At 42.3% G+C, this 20,041-nt stretch overlaps 2 protein-coding genes across 3 annotated transcripts in view; both read right to left on the reverse strand.

Annotated features, from left to right (window-relative positions):
• SLC22A14 (solute carrier family 22 member 14) overlaps positions 1 to 20,041 on the reverse strand; it is a 980,905-nt gene that overhangs the window by 198,260 nt on the left and 762,604 nt on the right. The gene's annotated exons all lie outside the window — the stretch shown is intronic.
• The window catches only part of BFSP2 (beaded filament structural protein 2), a 38,055-nt gene continuing 24,388 nt past the window's right edge, over positions 6,375 to 20,041 (reverse strand). Inside the window, exons 5-8 of the mRNA XM_058657033.1 lie at positions 13,786 to 13,788; positions 11,660 to 11,788; positions 7,237 to 7,457; positions 6,375 to 6,387 (exon numbers count right to left, since the gene is read on the reverse strand). Of these exons, the coding sequence (XP_058513016.1) occupies positions 6,375 to 6,387; positions 7,237 to 7,457; positions 11,660 to 11,788; positions 13,786 to 13,788 (366 nt within the window). The remainder of the gene's footprint in view (positions 6,388 to 7,236; positions 7,458 to 11,659; positions 11,789 to 13,785; positions 13,789 to 20,041) is intronic.

The raw sequence follows: 20,041 nt of genomic DNA on the forward strand, positions 1-20,041 counted from the left end.
TGTCAAGTGCTCCAGAGCCGGCAAGGGGAAGCAGGTAGGTGGGGAGCCGGAGGCAGAGTGTTACAAAGACCCAAGCTGCAGGCAGGAGAGTCCCTTTGATTCTGGGACCTTGGTGCCTAGTGTGCTGGTCGGAGATTGGGCCTGGAGGCTTGCAAGTAAGCAGGCAGGCACCTGCGGGGGTGGGTGGGTGTCAGCTTGCTCCTGAATGTAGCTGGGGTGGAGTACCACTAGAGTGCAAAGGGGTCAACCAGCAGACCCTTTATCACTGCCACCACACTAGCAGACCTGATTCAGGACTTTGACAGGGCGGTGAGTCCCCAACCCCAAGCCCTACCCTTGTTGCCAACACTAGGGGACCCGATTGGGGACATTGACCATAGTGTAAGGCTGCTTACTGAACCTGTGGAAATCATTCATTCTTATGGCCCTGGACCCCTGTTCCCCTTTGGGGAACCATCAAACCTATGCTTGTTTTTTAAACTCCTGGGATGGACCAGGTGGCCACAGGAGCATGCCCTGTAGGAGATGGGTGTGTTTCTGGGGACTTGTGACCCAGGCCCCCATCTGAGGGGTGGCTGTGTCCCATGCATGCATTGTCCCTGTTGTCCCCTGGGAGGACATTTCTATACCTGCAGCTGTCATTTTGGACCTGCAGGTAGGTGCTGACACACTGTCTCCTGGTGACTGTGGCCAGAAGAGCTGGGCCCCTGGGCGTGCATCTGGGGGTTAGACAGGGTCATTTAATAGCATGTTATTTAACTTCATGGTGTTGTTAATTTTTTTTTCTTCCTGATGTTGATTTTGCTTTGTGGCTTTTCATTTAAGAGGATGTATAGCACCTGTGTAATGGAGACTAGTTTAACTTCATGTCATTGTAAATTTCTATTTTTCTATTCGTAAAAAAAAAAAATCAGAAAGTTCCTTGACCATAAGCCAAAAAAAAAAAAAAAAAAAAAAAAGAAGGGTACCTGCAGGCAGAACCTGGGATGGGGCGTGGCTAACGCAGGACCAATAGGAGCGCTCCGGGACGGGCAAGGCTGCCCAGGGCCATTAAGAAGGGCGGGAGGGCGGGCCTGGCTGACACGGACCATTAGGAGAGGCGCGAGGGTGCGAGTTCAGGCCAAGGGCCAATAGGAGCGAGCAAAGGGCGGGCCTGGATGGCCCAAGACCAATAGGAGCGGCGCGAGGGCGGGGCGTGCCTGGCGGGGTGTGGCCCCGCGCTCAGTCAGGTGTCGGGCAGTCAGCTGGCTGGACGTGCTGGCCTGTGTTCTCCTGCAGCCGGCGGGCGGGCGGGCAGACGTGGAGCCAGCGCTCGTGGTCCCGGCCTCAGGAGTCCCGGGAGCGCTGGAGGAGCGGCCTTGGTGAGTTTTTGTGGTGGTGGAGCCCTGGCGTGGGAATCCCGGGCTGGTGCTCGTGCAGCCCCCTGGGCGCCCGCGGTGGAGGGAGGTGGGCTTCTGGAAGCGGCTGTGAAGATGGTGGTCCTGCAGGGTCGTGGCTCCGGGACATTGCGGACCGGGGTTGTGGGCTTGTGGGTGGGCGGGCTGCGGCAACGTGGAAGGAAGGTGTGGGAAGTGGACTAGTAGGGCCATTTGTGCGCTTTCGTGGCTGGTCGGGTGCTGGGGTCAGTGGGGGCGCGCCGCGCTGTGGGCAGCTGCCTGGTCTTCAGCTGAAGGTTCTCAGAACTTTTCGGGCGCCGTTAATAACTTCAGTTAGTGGTGAGATGAGGACTGGCGCACAGTGGGCGTCATGGGTTGCTCCTGGGACCAGTTGTTTTCACTCTGCCTAGTGGGCTTGGCTCACAAGCGCAAAACAACAACAACAACAAAAAAACCAAAACAAAAAACAAATTGCAATTGTGATTGGAAAGGTTTCTAAGGGCCCTCAGGTGAGTTAGGGAGTCGCCTACCTGGGTTATCCTCAGACAGTATTTGTTTGTTAAGAGTTGTTATTGGCAGATTGCAAGGTCGAACCTGGGACTGCTAGATAGTGTAAGTGCAGCGAGCAAGCTTTTATAATAGTTGATCGTTGGTGTGTCTTGCAGGAAATCTTTAGGGATTTCTTTTTGAGGTCTGACTGGTTCTGTCCTGATAATGATGTATATTCCCTATCCTCCCCAGACAAGAATGATGTATGTCATGAAAGTGAAGTGTTCGTTAAACCCACATTCCTTTCATCCAGGAATTTTTTTTTTAATTAATTACATTGCATTATGTGACAGTTTCATAGGCTCTGGGATTCCCCCAAGTCCTCCCCGTGCCCTCCCCCCATGGTGGGTTCCTCCACCTTGTTGCTGTATTACAGTTCAAAATCAGTCAAGATTCTGTCATTGCAAGTGTATACGAAGCATAGAGTCCAGCATCTTATTGTCCAGATAAGTTCAACGGTTTCTTGGGGAGACCATATCTGGTCTGAAGGTAGAGCTGGCAGAATATCATCTCGATGAATTTAATGCCACAACGTAACATCAACAACAATTTACAACATGATGGAATTTAATTGACATGGTATTTTTTTTTAAGATTTATTCATTTTTTTTTTTATTACAGCCATATACAGAGAGGAGGAGAGACAGAGAGGAAGATCTTCCATCCGATGATTCACTCCCCAAGTGAGCCGCAATGGGCCGATGTGCGCCGATCCGAAGCTGGGAACCTGGAACCTCTTCTGGCTCTCCCACGCGGGTGCAGTGTCCCAATGCATTGGGCCGTCCTCGACTGCTTTCCCAGGCCACAAGCAGGGAGCTGGATGGGAAGTGGAGCTGCCGGGATTAGAACCGGCGCCCATATGGGATCCTGGGGCTTTCAAGGCAAGGACTTTAGCCGCTAGGCCATGGTGCCGGGCCCCATGCTGTTTGTTTTGTTTTGTGGCTTTTCATTTAAGGGGATGTATAATAACTGTGTAATAGAGACTGCCATATCTAGTAACATGTTATTTAACTTCATGGTATTGTAAATTTCTATTTTTCTCTCTATTGTTGATTTTGTATTATGACTTTTCATTAGAGGGGATGTATAGTAGCTGTGAAATGGAGACTATGATATCCAGATGTAAGGATACAATGTAGTATTCATTTCTACTTCCAGACAAAGATGGGCTTACAATGAAGCTGTTTACTATATCTTGACAATAGGATGCTGGACTCTCTTCCATTGTCCATGACCACAATGACGAACATATGATTGTGTATGAAGAACTATAGTTACATAACGATATAGAGGAACTAGGTTGGGGGTGGAAATTGGGACTCGGATAAGGGAAATACCAGGAGCCTATGGAACTGTATCATTAAATGATAATAATAATAATAAAATAATTTTAAAAAAAGAATTCATACTTTCCTCCACAATCAGGCTGGAGGCCAGTTGAGGTGCCTGTTGTGGAATCAGCATTTGACTCTTCTTAGTAGAAATACAATGGAAGTCTGCTCTGATCTGCTTTAAAAAGATAGTTCTGTACCTGACCTCTATTTGAATAATGGCCTCTCTTATACCTGTCATTGAATCCCTGCCAAAGTGTAACAGATGAAAATGTTTTGAGAGGTAGCCTTATTTAAACAAGGCTAGTTCTGCAAACCAGCGGTTCCTTTTTGGACCTCTTAGTGAAGACATGTTAGAAATATCAAGATCTGTTGCTAGGCGCAGGAAGCACCAGTATGCCTGTCTCTCCATGCCGTTCTTGGAAATCAAGACAAGGAGAGACTTTGGAACACTCCACTCTACATGCCATACCGTGTGGTAGAGAGTTAGCAGGATGTGACTTCCAAACCATGGTAAGTACCTGGCCATTCAGACACAGAAGTGCCCCTCTTTGAGGGCTGAACTTCTATGGTTCTTACCTTCCAAGTCTCCACAGCTTTTTGTAAGCTGGGAACTTGGATTTTAGCTGGGAAGTGGGGGGGGGGGGGCAAAAACCTAATATTTACAGGAAGGCAAGAAACTAACCTCAGTGTCTGGTGTGCCCACCACAGCAAGGACAGCTGAACTTTATTTTGGAAGGGCCTTTTCACCCAAGTGGTTTGGTTATGTAAAGTTCAACAGTTCAATGTTCAGTGCAGCTACAAAGATAGTTACTTCGCTTAAAGGTGGTAGTATGTGCTATCTTGGCTATTTCTGTGCCTCAAACAACAGATTAATTTATTAAAAGATTCTGCCCAGCTAGAAATGGTTTTATGCCCATGTCAGTACAATGTCTGAGTTCTTGTCAGGAGAAAGGAAAATCATTTGAAACTTTTCTAACTGGGAGATCCCATTTTGTGTTATTGTTTGTTTGCTGGAAGCTTAGGGTTTGGTTTTTTTTTTGCATGACTTTTCCTTTTGGCTTTTTAAGAATAACTGTGATTTCTTTCGTTTGTGAAAGATTGACTATTTGGAATCTTGGGTGTGAAGGCCTTCCGGTGTGCCCATAGCGAGTACACCCCTACTGGATTAGTATCACACAAGGACAAAGTCAGTTTGGATGTTTTTCCAACCCTGCAAAACAGATAGAATTACAAAAGATTGAAAGAAGAATTCAGAAATTAACATGGAACTGTCTCAGCTTTTTGGTTCTACAGTTTCAGAGACAACCAAGAGTTTGCAAAACGCACAGGTCTGAGTTTCAATTTGATCAGGATACTCTGGCCAGGGATTGACAGATTTATAAACTGCATTTGTCTGGCCCAGGTCCCTTAAAAGGAGCTCCATAAAGTATGCTAGATGAAAATTCTGAGGTTGGAGGTGTGGCGAAACACCCCAGCATTAATAGCTTCCCCCCAGGCTTCCACTGAAGATGTGTCCGTAAAGAATAGAATTGTGTTCACCTGCACAGAAATACGTGTGCAGAGCACATTAAAGAGTAAGTGGTGTTTTTTTTTTTCTCCATATCGTGGCAATCCTGCCTTTCATGAGTATGACTTTTCTCTAAGTAGCACTCTGATGAATTTAAGAGCAGTTAGTGTTTGGGTGGCAAGAAAAATGAAGATACATTTAAAGACCCCTCCAGTGATGTCCAATCCTACTGGGAGATAAATCAGGTAAGGTTGCCAGACTAGAAGCCAGACACAAAGCATTTATTTGTCAAAGGTACAAGAGAGGTTGTTCAAGCTACAGATACCTTAAATCGGAGCAAAGGGACCCTTTCCACTCCCAGGAAACTTTTTGTTCAAGCCACATCAACTAGGAAATCATCAGAGCTTGAATTGCAGCAGAAAATCCTTAAGCAACTTCATTGGCCACTGGTAGCATTTCTTCGTAAAAATGGAATATTATGCCACTAACTGTAAAAAAAAAAAAAAAAAAACAGGCAAATGAAAAAATATATATGAGGAAAATTGATAAAGATAACAGCAAATTTATGGAAAAGGCACATGTCTCATGAAACGTATTTGTATGTAAGACAGTTCAGGATTTAAAATGATTGCTATATGGTTATTAGTGTGTCACTTTGAGTAAATAATTCAAGTTCACTGGATGTTGTTTCTGTCTGTAAAATAGAGATAATTGCATAGTCCTGGCACAGTTTGGGGGGGGGGGAAGATAAAGAGTTAGTGAAGAGTTTTATCTTAATTATTTATTAATTACTTCCAAAACTCAGGCACGCACAAAATGAATCAATGTATTCTTGAAGTGAATCTGTCCTAAATATAGTTTGTGTTTGTTTAAAGTGACTGTATGCTTCTTTAGATGCTCATAGGTATTTGAAAACAAATGGCTCTCTCAGGAACAAGTTACTTTATAAGCAAAAAAATAAATATAATAAAAAGAAGCAGCCTCAAGTGCTTTCCCTTTGATAGAAGCAGGACTCAGGTGGCTTCCATGTGGCTCTTTCACTTGCTGGTGAACAATGAGTGACATTCTCAGAAAGAACCAGGAGACTTGGGCTCCAGTCCCAGACTGCCTCCATCCCCTTGTGTGATAATGGACAAATATTTTTCCACATGAGGCCTTTATATTGCTGCTTGAATCATGAGAGATTGGGCCATATGATCTAAAAGTTGGTTCTTACACTTATTCTATCTCCTATAAAATATAACCCACAAGAAGAAACTGGGAGGGAAATATGATGATACATAACTGTACTGAAAGAAGGGGCATGGATTTCTGTAAAGGGTTGATGAGAAAATTAAGATCCTAGTTTAAGTTTATGCTTTCATGTGCATGTGTACAAGGATGCTCCAAATATTTAATGGAGTTGGAATTGAAAGACGTTTGGGTGCAGGGGTGACATTGTGTCGTGGCAAATAAAGCCACCCCCTGCAATGCCAGCATCACATATGGTGTTGACTTATGTTCCAGCTTCTCAAAAAACAAAACAAAACAAAAAGTACAAACTGGCTGAAGTGTTGGGCTTACTGCCACCCATGTGGGATACCCAAATCTGGTCTGTCCCGATCCTGGTCATTGCAACCATCTGTGAAATGAACCAGGGGGTGACAATGAAAAAGGCAAAATATTTTATATATCATAATATTTTGAAAAGACGGAGAACTTGGTTCTTGAAAGTATCATGGCACAGCCTGGATTTCCCATCTCTTGGGATCTTAAATAAATATGGATTGTGAATTTACTACTCAAATTGAGGGCCCTGGCTGGACTGAATAGGCATCACTGTGGGGAGGGAGGGTTGATGGAAACACAGAAGCTCAGGTTCATCCTAGATATACTAAAGCTAACGTGCATTCCCAGTTATGTATGTCCTAGGCATACATGCATATGAGTGCATACGTATATGTAAACATATAAATGTTTGTATATAAATAGAAAAAATTGGAATGTGATACGGGGATGGGGAGTTTGAGGTGATTTTTCTTTTTATCTTATTTATTAATTACTTTTATACTACATAAAAAATTATTTTCAAATCCATTCATATGCACCTCTTTTACAGTTAGAGGGGAGGATGCTATACACACATTAGACTAAGCCTCTGTGTGCGGTGCCAGCATCCCCTATGGGTGCCCGGTTCATGTCCCAGATGCTCCATTTTCAATTCAGCTCCCTTCTGTGGCCTAGGAAAGCAGCAAGGGCTGGTTAAATCCTTGGACGCCTGCACCTGTGCGGAAGACCCAAAAGAAGCTTCTGACTCCTGGATTCAAATCAGCTTATCTTTATTCATTGTGGCAATTTGGAGAGTGAAAAAAAAAATGAGTGGCACTTTTCTCTCTCTGTCTCTACTTTTCTCTGTGTAACTCTTCCGTTCAACTAAAATAAAATAAATCCTTTTAAAATAATACACGATGGAAGGAAAACCAATACGCACCTGCTCTCCTCCCTGTCTAGCAGGGCGTGATAAGATGCTACGTCTTTCTGCAGCTGGCTCTTGCGGGCCAGCAGCTGTGCACGCTCCCGCTGCTGCTGTTCTGCCTCCGCACGGATCTCACCCAGTTCCGCCTCCAACCTGCTCACCACAGCGCCCAGGTTCTGAAGCTCCATGTCATGCCAGTGCTTGGCGTCATGCAAGGTGTTCTCCAGGCCCCGTTTCTGCAAAAGAGCAAACCTGGTCCAAGGCTAATGCCCATGGGCTGGGCCCTTGAACGTGGAACTGCCTTGAGGCCCTTTTATAAATATTCCTTTCCTCACTTTCGCCTGCAGTCCTTTCCTTAGCACCCTCCAACACATCTTTGCTGTCCCACGTCCTCTGCTGCTTACCACCCCATCCTGAGTCACTCTGAGCCGCAGAGTCTCAGTCTGCTTCAATTGGCCTCCACCATACTCCGACACTGTCAAGTTCCACACAAACCACTTTGCCAAGTCATGGGCTTATACTGGAAGTATATTCCAGACCTAAATCAAGATGTGAAAAAATGGTTCCCTTCACAACTTGTTGGCACCCTTCCATTCTCAACTTTGATCTTAGATAAAACCGACTTTAACTCAAAACTGTAGGAACTCATCAGAAGCCACCAGTTTGAAGGTCACATGGTTACAATGACCATTATGAATATCTGGCTCTGCAATGGAACACGACATTATGTGGTTATGTCAACAGGCTGAAGTTATGGTTCCCACTAACTTTGAATTGGGACTGGCGACCTGGCAGCAGGTGTTATACACATCGGAGATTGTGAGACACCTACACAGCCTCTTCAAAGGAAAAAGCAACCAAAAGAGAAAAGCAAATGCTTCCAGAAGTGCTTACACAATGTACAAGAAACAAAACAAGGAATACATTATGACACCCCCAGAGAAACAAAGCAATTCTCCAATATTAGAATGTGAATATGAAGAGGCTGATGAAATATCTGAAAATAAGAAAAAAAAATCATAGAATTACACAAAAGCATGCAGAAACAAATATTTGTAGTAAACAATTGCATCATATGTATGAAAAGTTTTACAAAGAGATTTGAGATGCTGAAGAGAAATTTAATTAAAATATGGGAACAAAAAATTCAATACACCAAAAACCAAACACAGAGGAAAAGCCTCAATACCAAGGTTGGGGTTGCAGAAGAAAGAATATCTAAGATAGAAGACAATGCTTAGCAAACAGCACAGTCCGCAAAAAAGCACAATGAAAAATATATTTTTAGAGTTCCTGAGGGTGCAGGAAAAAAGAATTAATTGGAAGGCTTACTCAGTGAAATAATAATAATAATAATAATAATAATAATAATAATAATCCCTTCCCTTACATGGAGAAACAAAGATGCATCCAAGCACGGAAAACACATAGAACTCCTAACAGACGTTGTTGCCAGAAATTATCTTCACAATGACACATTATAGCTAAACTTTCAATGGTAAAATAAAGATTCTAAAATGTACAGAATATCAACACTGAAGGTAACCTTCAATTACCCTAGATATACTAATAGCTGATTTCACATCAGAAACCCCACAAAGAGAGACTGGAGAGGTTTAACAAGAAACTGTCAGCCCAGATACTCTGTCCAGCTAAGCTCTGGTTTATACATGAACACAAAGCTTAAAAAAAAAACCTAAGACGAACAGAAGTTGAAAGAATTTGTCAGCATCTGCTCATCCCTACAAATGATGCTTAAGAGTGTGCTACATACAGAAAGAGAATGATAAGCAGCATAATGAAAGAATTCAAAGATGGAAAAACTGCAAGTAAGGGTACAGAGGAAACCCAGAGCAAACACTAGGAATATTTATGGAAAAAAATCGTATCAAATCATGAACTTTCAGTCATAACCCTGAATGCAAATATCTTAAACTCTGCAATTGAAAAATATACACTGGCTGAGTGGATTAAAAAACAACAACCATCTTTGCTACATGCGAGAAACAGCCTCACCCACAAAGATTCACACAGATGGAATTGAAAAAAATGAGAAGGCTACTCCATGCTAAGAGAAAGGAAAAACAAACAGGTGTTTCCTTTCTAATATCACACAAAATAGACTTCAATGTGAAACAGATTACGAGATAAAAGGTATTCAATAATCATTGAAGTCAATTTAATTAGAAGCACTGACTAGAGTAAATGTACATGCATTCAATGCTGTATATGAAAAAAAAAAAAGAGCCAATACCATACTAAATGGTGAAAGGTGAAGTTTCCCCTCAGATATGCAAAATGACAAGGATGTTCACTTTCACTATTATTATTATCCAGCCCACAAAATCACAAAAATGAAAAAGATATTCCTATCATAACATGGTTTCATGTTATCAAAATGTCCATACCACCTAAAGTAATGTATAGTTACAACATAATTTGTATTTTATGTTAAAATACCAAATGACGTTCTTCATAGAATTAGAAAAAAATCTGGAATTACAAAAGTCACATCATAATTAAAGTGATTCTGAACAAAAAAAAAAATCTGGAAACATTACAATATCTTATTTCAAAGCAGGCTACAAAGATATACAGTGATTAAAACAGCACAGTACTAGCATAAAAGATAACTCATAGAACAATAAAAAATAATGGAAAGTTCAGAAAGCAATATACAACCATACAGCCAACTGATTTTTGACAAAGTTTCCAAGAATACACGTTGGAGAAAGGAGAATCTTGGATCTTGCCAGTAAATGTTGCTGGGAAAATTAGGCATATCTATGTGGAAGAATACATAAAGTACATATAAAAAATATTCTCAAAATAGATCAGAGGCCTACATGTAAGACTTGAAACTATGAAATTGCTAGAAGAAACATGAAAGAAACACTTTAAGACATTAAGGTAAGCAGTAATTTGGGGGGTAAAACCCCAAAAACATAGTCAACAGGAGCAAAGCTAGACAAGTAATATGCTTCAGAGCAAAAAAAAAAAAAAAAAAACAAAAAACAACAACAAAAAAACCAAATCAGTAGAGTGAAGACATTCAATGGAACAGAATAGTTGAAAGCTACTTGTCTAACAAAAATTAATATTCTGGATAAGTCAACTCAAAAAGCTCAACAACAAAGAAACAAATAATCCAATCATGAAATGGCCAAAGAACCTCCAGTTCTCAAAAACAAGCGATCACTCACTATGTTAAAAAATGCTCAAAATCACTATACAACTGAGTTACGAAGTCAAAACACAGTGAAAATAAAAAACTCTCTCCCCCATCACAATGACACAAACAAATGTTAGAATGCAGAGAAAGGCAGATTATTGTATGCTGTTGATATGAATGTAAATTTTTACAACTGTGCAAAATACTGTGGAGATTTCTTAAAAATCCATAAATAGAACTGCCATATGACAACAAATGCCACCACTGTATATATTCAAAAGACACAAGCATAAAAAGTAGTTATGAAAGAGATACTTACTCCACTGTTTATTGCAGCACTGTTTGCAATAGCCAAGACGTTAGGTCAACCAAAGTAAGCATGAGCATATGAATGGATAAAGAAAACGTGGGATCTATCCATAGTGGAATACTACTCAGCCATGAAAGAGGGGGATGAAATATAGTGATTTGCAGTAACATGAGTGAGATCAGAGAACATCATGCTAAATAAAATAAAATCAGACACAAAAAGACAAATCCCATCTGTTCTCTGTCATATGTGAGAGCTAATAAAAACTCATTCTGTGCGCAGAAATTTGATTTGAAGAGGCTGAAAGGGGTGGAAAGGACAGAAGGTGTTTGAATTAAAAATAATTAAAAGTAAGTGTAATGAATCAACTGAAACATATACTAATATAAGGCATGAAGAATAGCTTGAGCTAAGTGTGCCTTTTGTATTGTGACAAATATATTACACTAATTTAAGATGTTAGCCATAGTGGAATACACAACTCTTTGCACTATTTCACCACTGTTGTTTGTAAATTTAAAATTATCTTGAAATAAAAAGTGCAAAAGAGTATATGTGTCAATCCAGATGATTTTTTTTCTCAAGTATGTTTCCTGCATGGTTGGTTAATCCATGAATGCAGGACCCATGGAGATGGAGGCAAGGTCCAATCCTGTGGGTCAGGAGTCTTGCATTTAGCTGAAGGAAATTCCCTGGGCTGGCTGAGAGGCAATAGCTTTTGGGGGAGTTAACAGTCACCTTTCCCAGCTGCTGCCTGGGGAAGGGGGCTGTTGTTAGTCAAAAGCACCCAGTGTCTATCACACTTGGCATAAAGCAGCATCACATGGTCCATGGATGTCAGGATATCTAGGCATCGATCATATCCTATGAGATGCTAATACGTGAATGCCAGGAATATGACAATGTAAAGTTAAGATTAGAAGAAGAAACACCATTACTTTTCTTGACTGACTCACCAGGGCCCGTAAAGATTCCGTCTCAGCCTGGAGGCTCTGAACTTGGCAAGCAGTGTCGTGTAACTCCACTCTGAGGGCAGCAGCCAGCTTCTCCTCCTGCGTGGGGGCCGTGCAGGCCACTTCAGCCTGCTGTTGTGGAGAATCAGGTCGTAGTGTGAGCAGGGATGAGTTAAAACCCTGAACCTGTTTTCTTCTCATTCTTTCTAACCTCCAACTCCTGCCTCGAACCATAGTCCCGTTTTCTAAAGCCCTTCACCAAATGCATACAAAGATGTGTTTTCTTTCAACACGTAGCATCTTCAAGTGGAATAAAATTCAAGATTTCCTAAGTAATAAATGGTAGAAAGTCCTTTTCCCCACCATAATGTAAGTACTTAGTTTTGTTCGCAGTTTCTTATTCCTCCTTCCTGCGTTACTTCTCATATTTATAAATAAATATTTATGAGCTGACATCTTTAAAACATAATTGGCTTGACAGATTCTCCTGGTTTCAAGAGGGTAGGGTAATCTTCTGTGGTGTCAACTTGAGCACAAAAATCAGCAGAAATATTAACGGTGGTCTACAAAGTGATCCTATTTGCATCAGATAAATGTTGAGTTGTGTGTTTTTCTGGATTAGAATTGCTTGTTTTCTCCCCTGGAAATAGCAACAAGAATTTGCAGCAGAGAGGTAAAGGGAAAAATGATAAGCCTGTTAACCAAGCTCATCATCCCTCATTCTGGTTCATTTTCAAGCAAAAGGCTTTTTTTTTTTTTTTAAATTTTGTTTTATTTACTTGGCAGGCACAACAAAAGAGAGAGATGAGAAGAAGAGAGAGATTTTTCATTCCCTGGTTCACTCCCCACATGGTTATTAACAGTTATTATCTCATCTTTATAATACTATTAAGTAAATGGCATTATCATCCTGTTTGATATGAAGAAAGGGAGTCAATGAGGATTTGAGATATCTGGCCAAGGTTATGAGGTCTAAAGGAGAAAAGGTCAGAACTCAGGATCCAAAATAGACTCCAGATCTGTACTCTCTCTCTCTTTTTTTTTTTTTTTTTTAAGATTTATGCTTATTTATTTGTTTTTATTTGAAAGGCAGATTTGTTAAGAGGAGATAGAGAAAGAAAGATCTTCCATCCACTGGTTCACTCCCCAGATGGCCACAATTGCCGAACCTGAGCAAAGCTTCTTCCAGGTCTCCCATGCAGACACAGGGTCACATGGACTTTGTCATCTTCTGCTGCTTTCCTGAGCCATAAGCTGGGATATGGACCAGAAGAGGAGCAGCCAGGACAAGGAGCGGCTCGCCATATGTCAGCACTTGAAGGCAGAAGATTAGCTTATTGAGCCACAGCATCAGTACCCCAGAGCTGTGCTCTTAACAAGCAGGAAATGCTGCTACTTCTTTCACACATCAAAGTCCTATAAATTAGAGGTGTTTTTCCCAAAACTAGATGGATTACCCTAGTTTCCAAAGTTTTTGTGTCATCAGTAGCCCAATGTTTTGCTCTCGTCTTGGAAGTGGGGTTCTGGACAGATGGATTTTATAGGTGGGTGGGAAGTGGGGCTGGAGATATCCTAGAATGTAAGTGGAGTCAGGCACTGCTACAAAGCATAGATGCCATAAGCCAGGAACACAGGGAGCTGGAGCCAGCTAATCATAGATCGAAGAAAATGATTGCTACATTTTCAGGAGAGCTGTAAGCTTGGCATTAAACATGGTCATCAAAAAAAAATTATTGGAATGGGCAGTGTGGCACAAGTGGGTTAAACCACCACTTGGAATACCAACATCCCATAACCTGAGTGCTGGTTTAAGTAGCAGCTACTCTGCTTCTGATGCAACTTCTTGCCAGGGCACAAGACAGCAGGTCACGGCTCAAGTACTTGAGTTCCTGTCACACGAAAGATCTGGATGAAACTGTGAGCCCCTGCCTTTGGGCTGGCCCAGCCCCAGCTGTTGCAAGTATTTGCAGAATAAAACAAATGATATATTCTCCGTCCCCTCTCTCTTTCTTCCTCAGTCTCCCACCTTCCAAATAAATAAATAATTTTTAAAACATTAGGTTATATCTACCTGCAGTTAAATTTATTTTTAAATGGTAATAAATGCTTAAAGCATGTCACTTCACTACTTGCTTTACAAAGATCTATAATAGTGTGTTAAGAAATATTGTTTTCCAACTCAGCATGCATTCACAGTAAGTCAGTAGGTTGAAATCAGTCATAGTGAGGGGCCTTGACACCAGCAAAATGAAAATATTACAATCAGGGTTTGATTTGTTGTTTTATTTACTGTTTGGACTTCAGGATGAATAGGATGTGAAATATGCAGATTAAACTTAAAACTCTGTTATGTCTGTTGCAGTATGACATATGGACCATGTCATAAACAGTGCAACACATGCAACATGCACACGAAGAGGGCGTGCTCTTCCGGTATGTGAACACTATTACCAGATTCAGCAAAGCAGCTGCTCACACTATGGATGAAAGAAGTCATCAAGGTCAATAAAAAATGTCAAGCAGAATTGATGTCAGACTTTCTTCCATCCATCAGTGATGTCGGCGGCTGTTGCTTAACTAGAAATGAGTGAGCAAGCGTGTCTTGTGGTCTGTTTTTGTGACCTCACTGCATCCGCATTTCACACGTTGCAAGCTTCATTCCTGGCGTGGTAACTCTAAGAAGCAGGAGGACCTGTCATTGTCACAGCCTTTTGGAAGTTAATTCGCTCATTGAGGCACTGCTCTTGGAAGGGGAATCCAGAATTCCACCTGGACTATCCACGTCATTGGGCATTTCTGGGGTCATCACAGGTCCCTCTACCTCTCTCTGTGTCACTCAACCCGATGAGTGGTTTGTATTCAGTGGCAAAACTGCTGCGCACAGTGTTTTCCTACACCCTCAGAACACCACCATTTTTTCACATCTTTGTTTAAAATCACTTTGTTGAAATCACTTTGCGCTCTCTTTGCAATTAAATGTATTGAAAAGGTTAAGTGCAGAGGACTGGCATTTGGTACATCACTTAAGTTCCTATTTTGGATGCCCGCATCCAAATCGGAGCGCTTTGCTCAAGTTCCAGCTTCCTTTCTTCCAATCACCTTCCTCTTATGTATGCTTCTAGAAGGCAGCAGATAGTTCCTCAAATACGTGCGTGTCTGTTACCCCTGTGGAAGATGGAATTCCGGGCTCTTGATCTACATCAGGCCCAGCCCAGGCTGCTGTGTGCTTTGGGAGTGAAGATTCCTTTACATCTGCCTGCCTTTCAAATAAAGTCAAAGTAAATAAATTTTAACTTTAACATGGAAGAGTTTGAAAAATGAAAGATCTGATGTATAACATCTGGGGCAGGGTTGGGGAGTGGGGGAGCATTTTTGGCTACCAGGTCCATGGGTTTGAAGTTCTTGATTCTACAGAAATCAGTACAAATAGTATCACTTGCCACAGCCACAGGCATCAGATAACTGGAAAAGTCCAAGTATCTCCTAGAGATTATACAAGATCTGTCTGGCTGTTGAAGCTGCCTGCTTTGAACCAATTTCCAGTCGCTACTGAAGATACCAATGGAAACATACAGCAAATTGCGTCATGGACCAGCTGTCCTTTTTAGTCACCTAAGCACACCCTGGCAAGGAAAGCCACAGAAGGGACTCTGTCCTCGCTCCTGCCCTTCCTTCTCTGGTGACAGTAAATACATTTAGAAAATGGGCATAACAGGGATGGCATGATAGCCTAGTGGCTAAATCTTTGCTTTGCATGCATTGGGATCCCACATGGGCACCAGTTTGTGTCCTGGCTCCTCCACTTCCCATCCAGCTCCCTGCTTGTGGCCTGGGAGAGCAGTGAAGATGGGCCAAAGCCTTGGGACCCTGAACTTGTGTGGGAGAGCCACATGAGGTTCCTGGCTCTTGGCTTCAGATAGGCTCAGCTTCGACCGTTGTGGCCACCTGGGGGAGTGAAGAAGTGGATGGAAGATATTTTTCTCTGTATCTCCTTCTCTCTGTATATATGTGTTTATGATAAAATTTTTTAAAAATAAATCTTTTTTTAGGGCCCGGCACAATAGCATAGTGGTTGAAGTTTTCACCTTGAACACACCAGGATCCCATAGGGGCGCTGGTTCTAATCCTGGCAGCTCCGCTTCCCATTCAGCTCCCGGCCTGTGGCCTGGGAACGCAGTCGAGGACAGCCCAAAGCTTTGGGACTCTGCACCTGCATAGGAGACTCAGGAAACTCCTGGTTCCTGGCTTTGGATTGGTTCAGTTCCGTTCCTTGTGGCTGCTTGGGGGTGAACCATTAGATGAAAGATCTTCCTCTCTATCTCTCCTTCTCTCTGTAGATCTGCCTTTCCAATAAAAATAAATTTTAAAAATCTAAAAATAACTAAATAAATATATTTTTTTAAAAGTGGGAATAAGAGCTTTTACTTTTGAGGATTTTATCAGAATTGAACAACCAGAAAGAATATCAAAATTCCAGGGTTCCCACGAATGAATTTTGTCCACACATGACTCAAGTGTTTCTCCTTATCACGTGATCTCTTCAAAGAGGGGCCACCCAGGAGACTGAAAACTCCCAACATTTTTGAAAGATGTACCTGGAGATGAAAAGGCTAGCAGTTCTATGGCTGAATTTTAGGAAATTTGACGATGACTGATGGGATCAATTCAACCAAATTCTACAGAAGTTTTGGAGAAGAAAAGCTCTGAGATTTCCCAACAGGATTCTATTGTTTCTACAGAATGAAAAAATGAATCTTATGAAGCAGGTGAATTAGAGCTGACCCTCCATCTATTGATTGATTGATTGATTGATTGATTGATTTTTTATTGGAAAGTCAGATATTCAGAGAGAAGGAGAGACAGGGAGGAAGATCTTCCTTCTGTTGATTCACTCCCCAAGAGGCCGCAATAGCCGGAGCTGTGCCAAGAGCCAGGAGCTTTTTCCAGGTCTCCCACACTGGGTGCAGGGTCCCAAGACTTTGGGCTGTCCTAGACTGCTTTCCCGGGCCACAAACAGGGAGCTGGATAGGAAGTGGGGCACTGGGATTGGAAGTGGCACCCATATGGGATGCTGGTGCATGCAAGGCGAGGATTTGAGCCACTAGGCTACCACTGCAGGCCATCTCAGTTACATTGATTTTTATGAATCTAATGGGTAAAGTTATTATTTTTTAAAATCTGTTGGGTAAAGTTTTCCATAGTGCACTATCGTGGCATAAGATATTCGTGTATAAATGAGGTGTGTTGATTAGCTCTTGGAGCACTGTTACCCATCGGAGTTCCTTTAGCTCTTGCACATAGAGTCCCAACTGCCATCTGAGGTGGAGCAACCTTGAGGGCCTGGGGAGCTCTTACCCTGTAGGACCTAACACCAACTTCAGGCAGAGTGTGTCAGACCTGATTTGACCTGTAGAACATTGAGATGGTGTGTGGAGAACCGCTTGATTATGAAAAAAATCAAAACATCTGATAGCTTAAACATGACACGAGGCCATCGTTTTACCTCGAGCACAATGAGGCCCTGACAAATTGGGATAAAATTCAAAATAGAGTCACTCGTTCTAGAATTCCAGATCACCAAACTGAGACTAAACTGTGGTTCTGACCTTTCAAGAAATCCAGATCAGGGAGATAAGTCTGAAGTTCCTTCTGCCTGAAGTATTATACCAAAAAGTAACCTGAAGGAGTCGGAGGTTATCCGAATGGTTAAACTTCTTTCGTTCTCTCTCCCTCTCCTTATCCCATTTGTCCCCAACGAAAATAACTTTGGCACTGGATCAATTCAATTTTTGATTTTAATTATGCCTTCTTTCCTCAATTGTTTTCTGAGTAATCACAACACATAACAAAGAGAAGCCTATTGTGAGATAGCAGAAGTGCTCTGGACCGACACCATCATGTAGTCACTGAGCTGTGCAGGCCCATAGCCTCCAAAAACTGGATATCTAATGTTCCTGATGTCTAACACAGCATGGCTGCAGGAAATATGGTTGCTACACTCACCCCTAGCCAGATCTCCTCAGAATCTTTGAGCTATTGTGAAATAATCACCGTAAGAATTGGCAGGTAGGTTGCACAAGATGCTTACGCCAACTGCCTTTATCCCTTGGGCCCTCCACTTGCATGCCCCCTTCCACTTCTGTATCTTGTGTCACTTCCAAGAATGCACCATGGTCAGTCTCAGTCTCCCATGGTAGCAGCTTTGTGGCACATGCATTGTTAGCTTTTTTCTGTGCTGCTTTTTTACTGCATCTCATCATCCTTCCCACCCTCCAGCTTCTAAATCACCTCCAAACTCCATCTCAGGATTCGCTCCTGAGGAAACCTAAACTAATATTTAAGTCAATAATGCCAATTCATTATCAGCTTTCTTGGGCTGAATGGTAATTAAATTCATGTTGCATCGTCTCTATAAAAGTTGTGTGTATGCTGAGTCATTTCATGTCAGTACTCTGCAGCCAAAAGTCATACCGAAAGGCTCAGGAAAGGCAATGTCAAACCTGGGCACATCACTCCAATAACAAGATGGACTTATCAGAGGATTCTGCCTGTCAGTTCTGGTCTTTGCTGATGATGAAAGGAATGAACTCATTCTGTAAATACTGCCTGAGCTTTGCCAGGCATCACTGGTTTAGCGAAATCCAGTGTTGTCTGTTTTCTCTGAGCTGTAGTGATCAGATTACTCTATTTCTCGGAAGCCACAAACAAATTCATTCAGAAGGAATGACTGAGTTGGGTTGATTCTCAAAGGGATGAGGAGTGAATAACAATCGGGATTTCTTTGTCACAGTTTACAAATTGGTTCCCAGTCATTACAGGGACTACACCTTTTCCCCAAAGAGGTAATCATCACAGTGCGCTCTACACCCCAAAGTTAAAAATCTTGGAGCTTCTGTGGCTTAGCCTTGGGGACAGCAGAGCCAGAGTAGAAGTTACGTAGCAGATGGCAGGGAAAGGTTTCCAGAACCAACAGTTGGAAGACTTGAGTCATGATGCTATCAAATGTCTAGGACTTTGCCAAGTCACTTCATCCTCTGTGTCACAGTTTCTTCACCTCTGAACAGACAGCATGAGTTTAGAAGGCCCCTGGGGTCATTCATGGAACACATTTATGAGCCTCTTAAAAAAATAGCTAGTGATGCAAAATCAAATCTGGAGTACAGTTTTACTTTACCTGGTATGGTTCCCTCTTCTGCCAGCATGAATGGGTGGGATGGGGAACTCCAATTTTTTTTAGTTACTACGCGCTTGCTGCCATCAAAAACGTCTGAAATGACTCAGCAGAGAGGATGCTATGCAGAAGGGGTGAGTGGCAGAGAAACAGGGAAGTGAAGGATGTTTTCTGGGCCAAAAAACATGCAGTTGAGCCAGAATTGGGGAAGGCCGTGTTTGAAGGCAGTATGGTGAAACCAAAGGCAGAAATGCCTTTCCTGGGCTCATTGGTGGCTGTTGTACTCTCATAGCTTTCTGACTGTGCGATAAACTTATCCAGAGAGCTTTGGGGGGAAATGCAAAGCCTCTTCCCTCCTGGAAGAGGGAATGCAGGCTAGGCCAGGGCATTTCTGAAAATGTTCCGTGATCATTGTGCTGTGTCTTCAGGATTGAGGACAAGTAGATATTAGCTAGAGTTCGCAGGCAATCCTCCGCCCCATCTCTTCCACATCTGCCCTACTCTCCCCACCGTTTGACATATTCCTTTCTCTTCACTTTCCACCGTCTGCCTGGAAATTCCAAAGTGACAAATGGATGGGAGTTGGGAAAGAAAGAAAAGACACTATGCCTTCCGTTTCCTGGTTGATTAATTACTTATCAAGCTTAATGAAAGTTATTTGCTGTCATGAGTAGCATCGTACTCCCTAAGGAAAATTTGAGTTTACTTACTGAAATATCAAAAAAGAAAAAAATACCTCAGTCAGAACCACTTCTGGCATCATGAGCGTGTCCGACTCTTCATGACATTGTCTTGAGGCCTGGTTTCTTTGAATGCTTTACCCTCCTGCTACGCTAGAGGCTGATAAACATGGTCAGGCTTAGGTGTGATTCGCCTGCCGCTGCTCCCATGCTGCTGCAGCAGAGCCCAGCCCACAAAGTCCAAAGTGTTATTATGACTCCTGCTATGTGTGAGTCTTCACTTTGATTCACACTTTATCTTTTGAGCTTACTATTTACTCATTTCGTTCTCCATTAGTCATACACATCATTTCCAACTACCGTAGTACATTGGCAGGGTCAGGGTGAAGGTTTAGTGCTCCTGCTATTATTACACAGTAAGGTGATTTTGCTCCAAATACATTTCCCTCTTTCAATGCCTCAGTGAGTTTATTTTGGCAGAAACTACTTTTCTTTTCAATTATTTGTTTAGGATAATGTAGACGACTCCTATGA

This window comes from Ochotona princeps, chromosome 30, assembly GCF_030435755.1.
Source record: "Ochotona princeps isolate mOchPri1 chromosome 30, mOchPri1.hap1, whole genome shotgun sequence".
In the NCBI taxonomy this organism is placed as follows: domain Eukaryota; kingdom Metazoa; phylum Chordata; class Mammalia; order Lagomorpha; family Ochotonidae; genus Ochotona; species Ochotona princeps.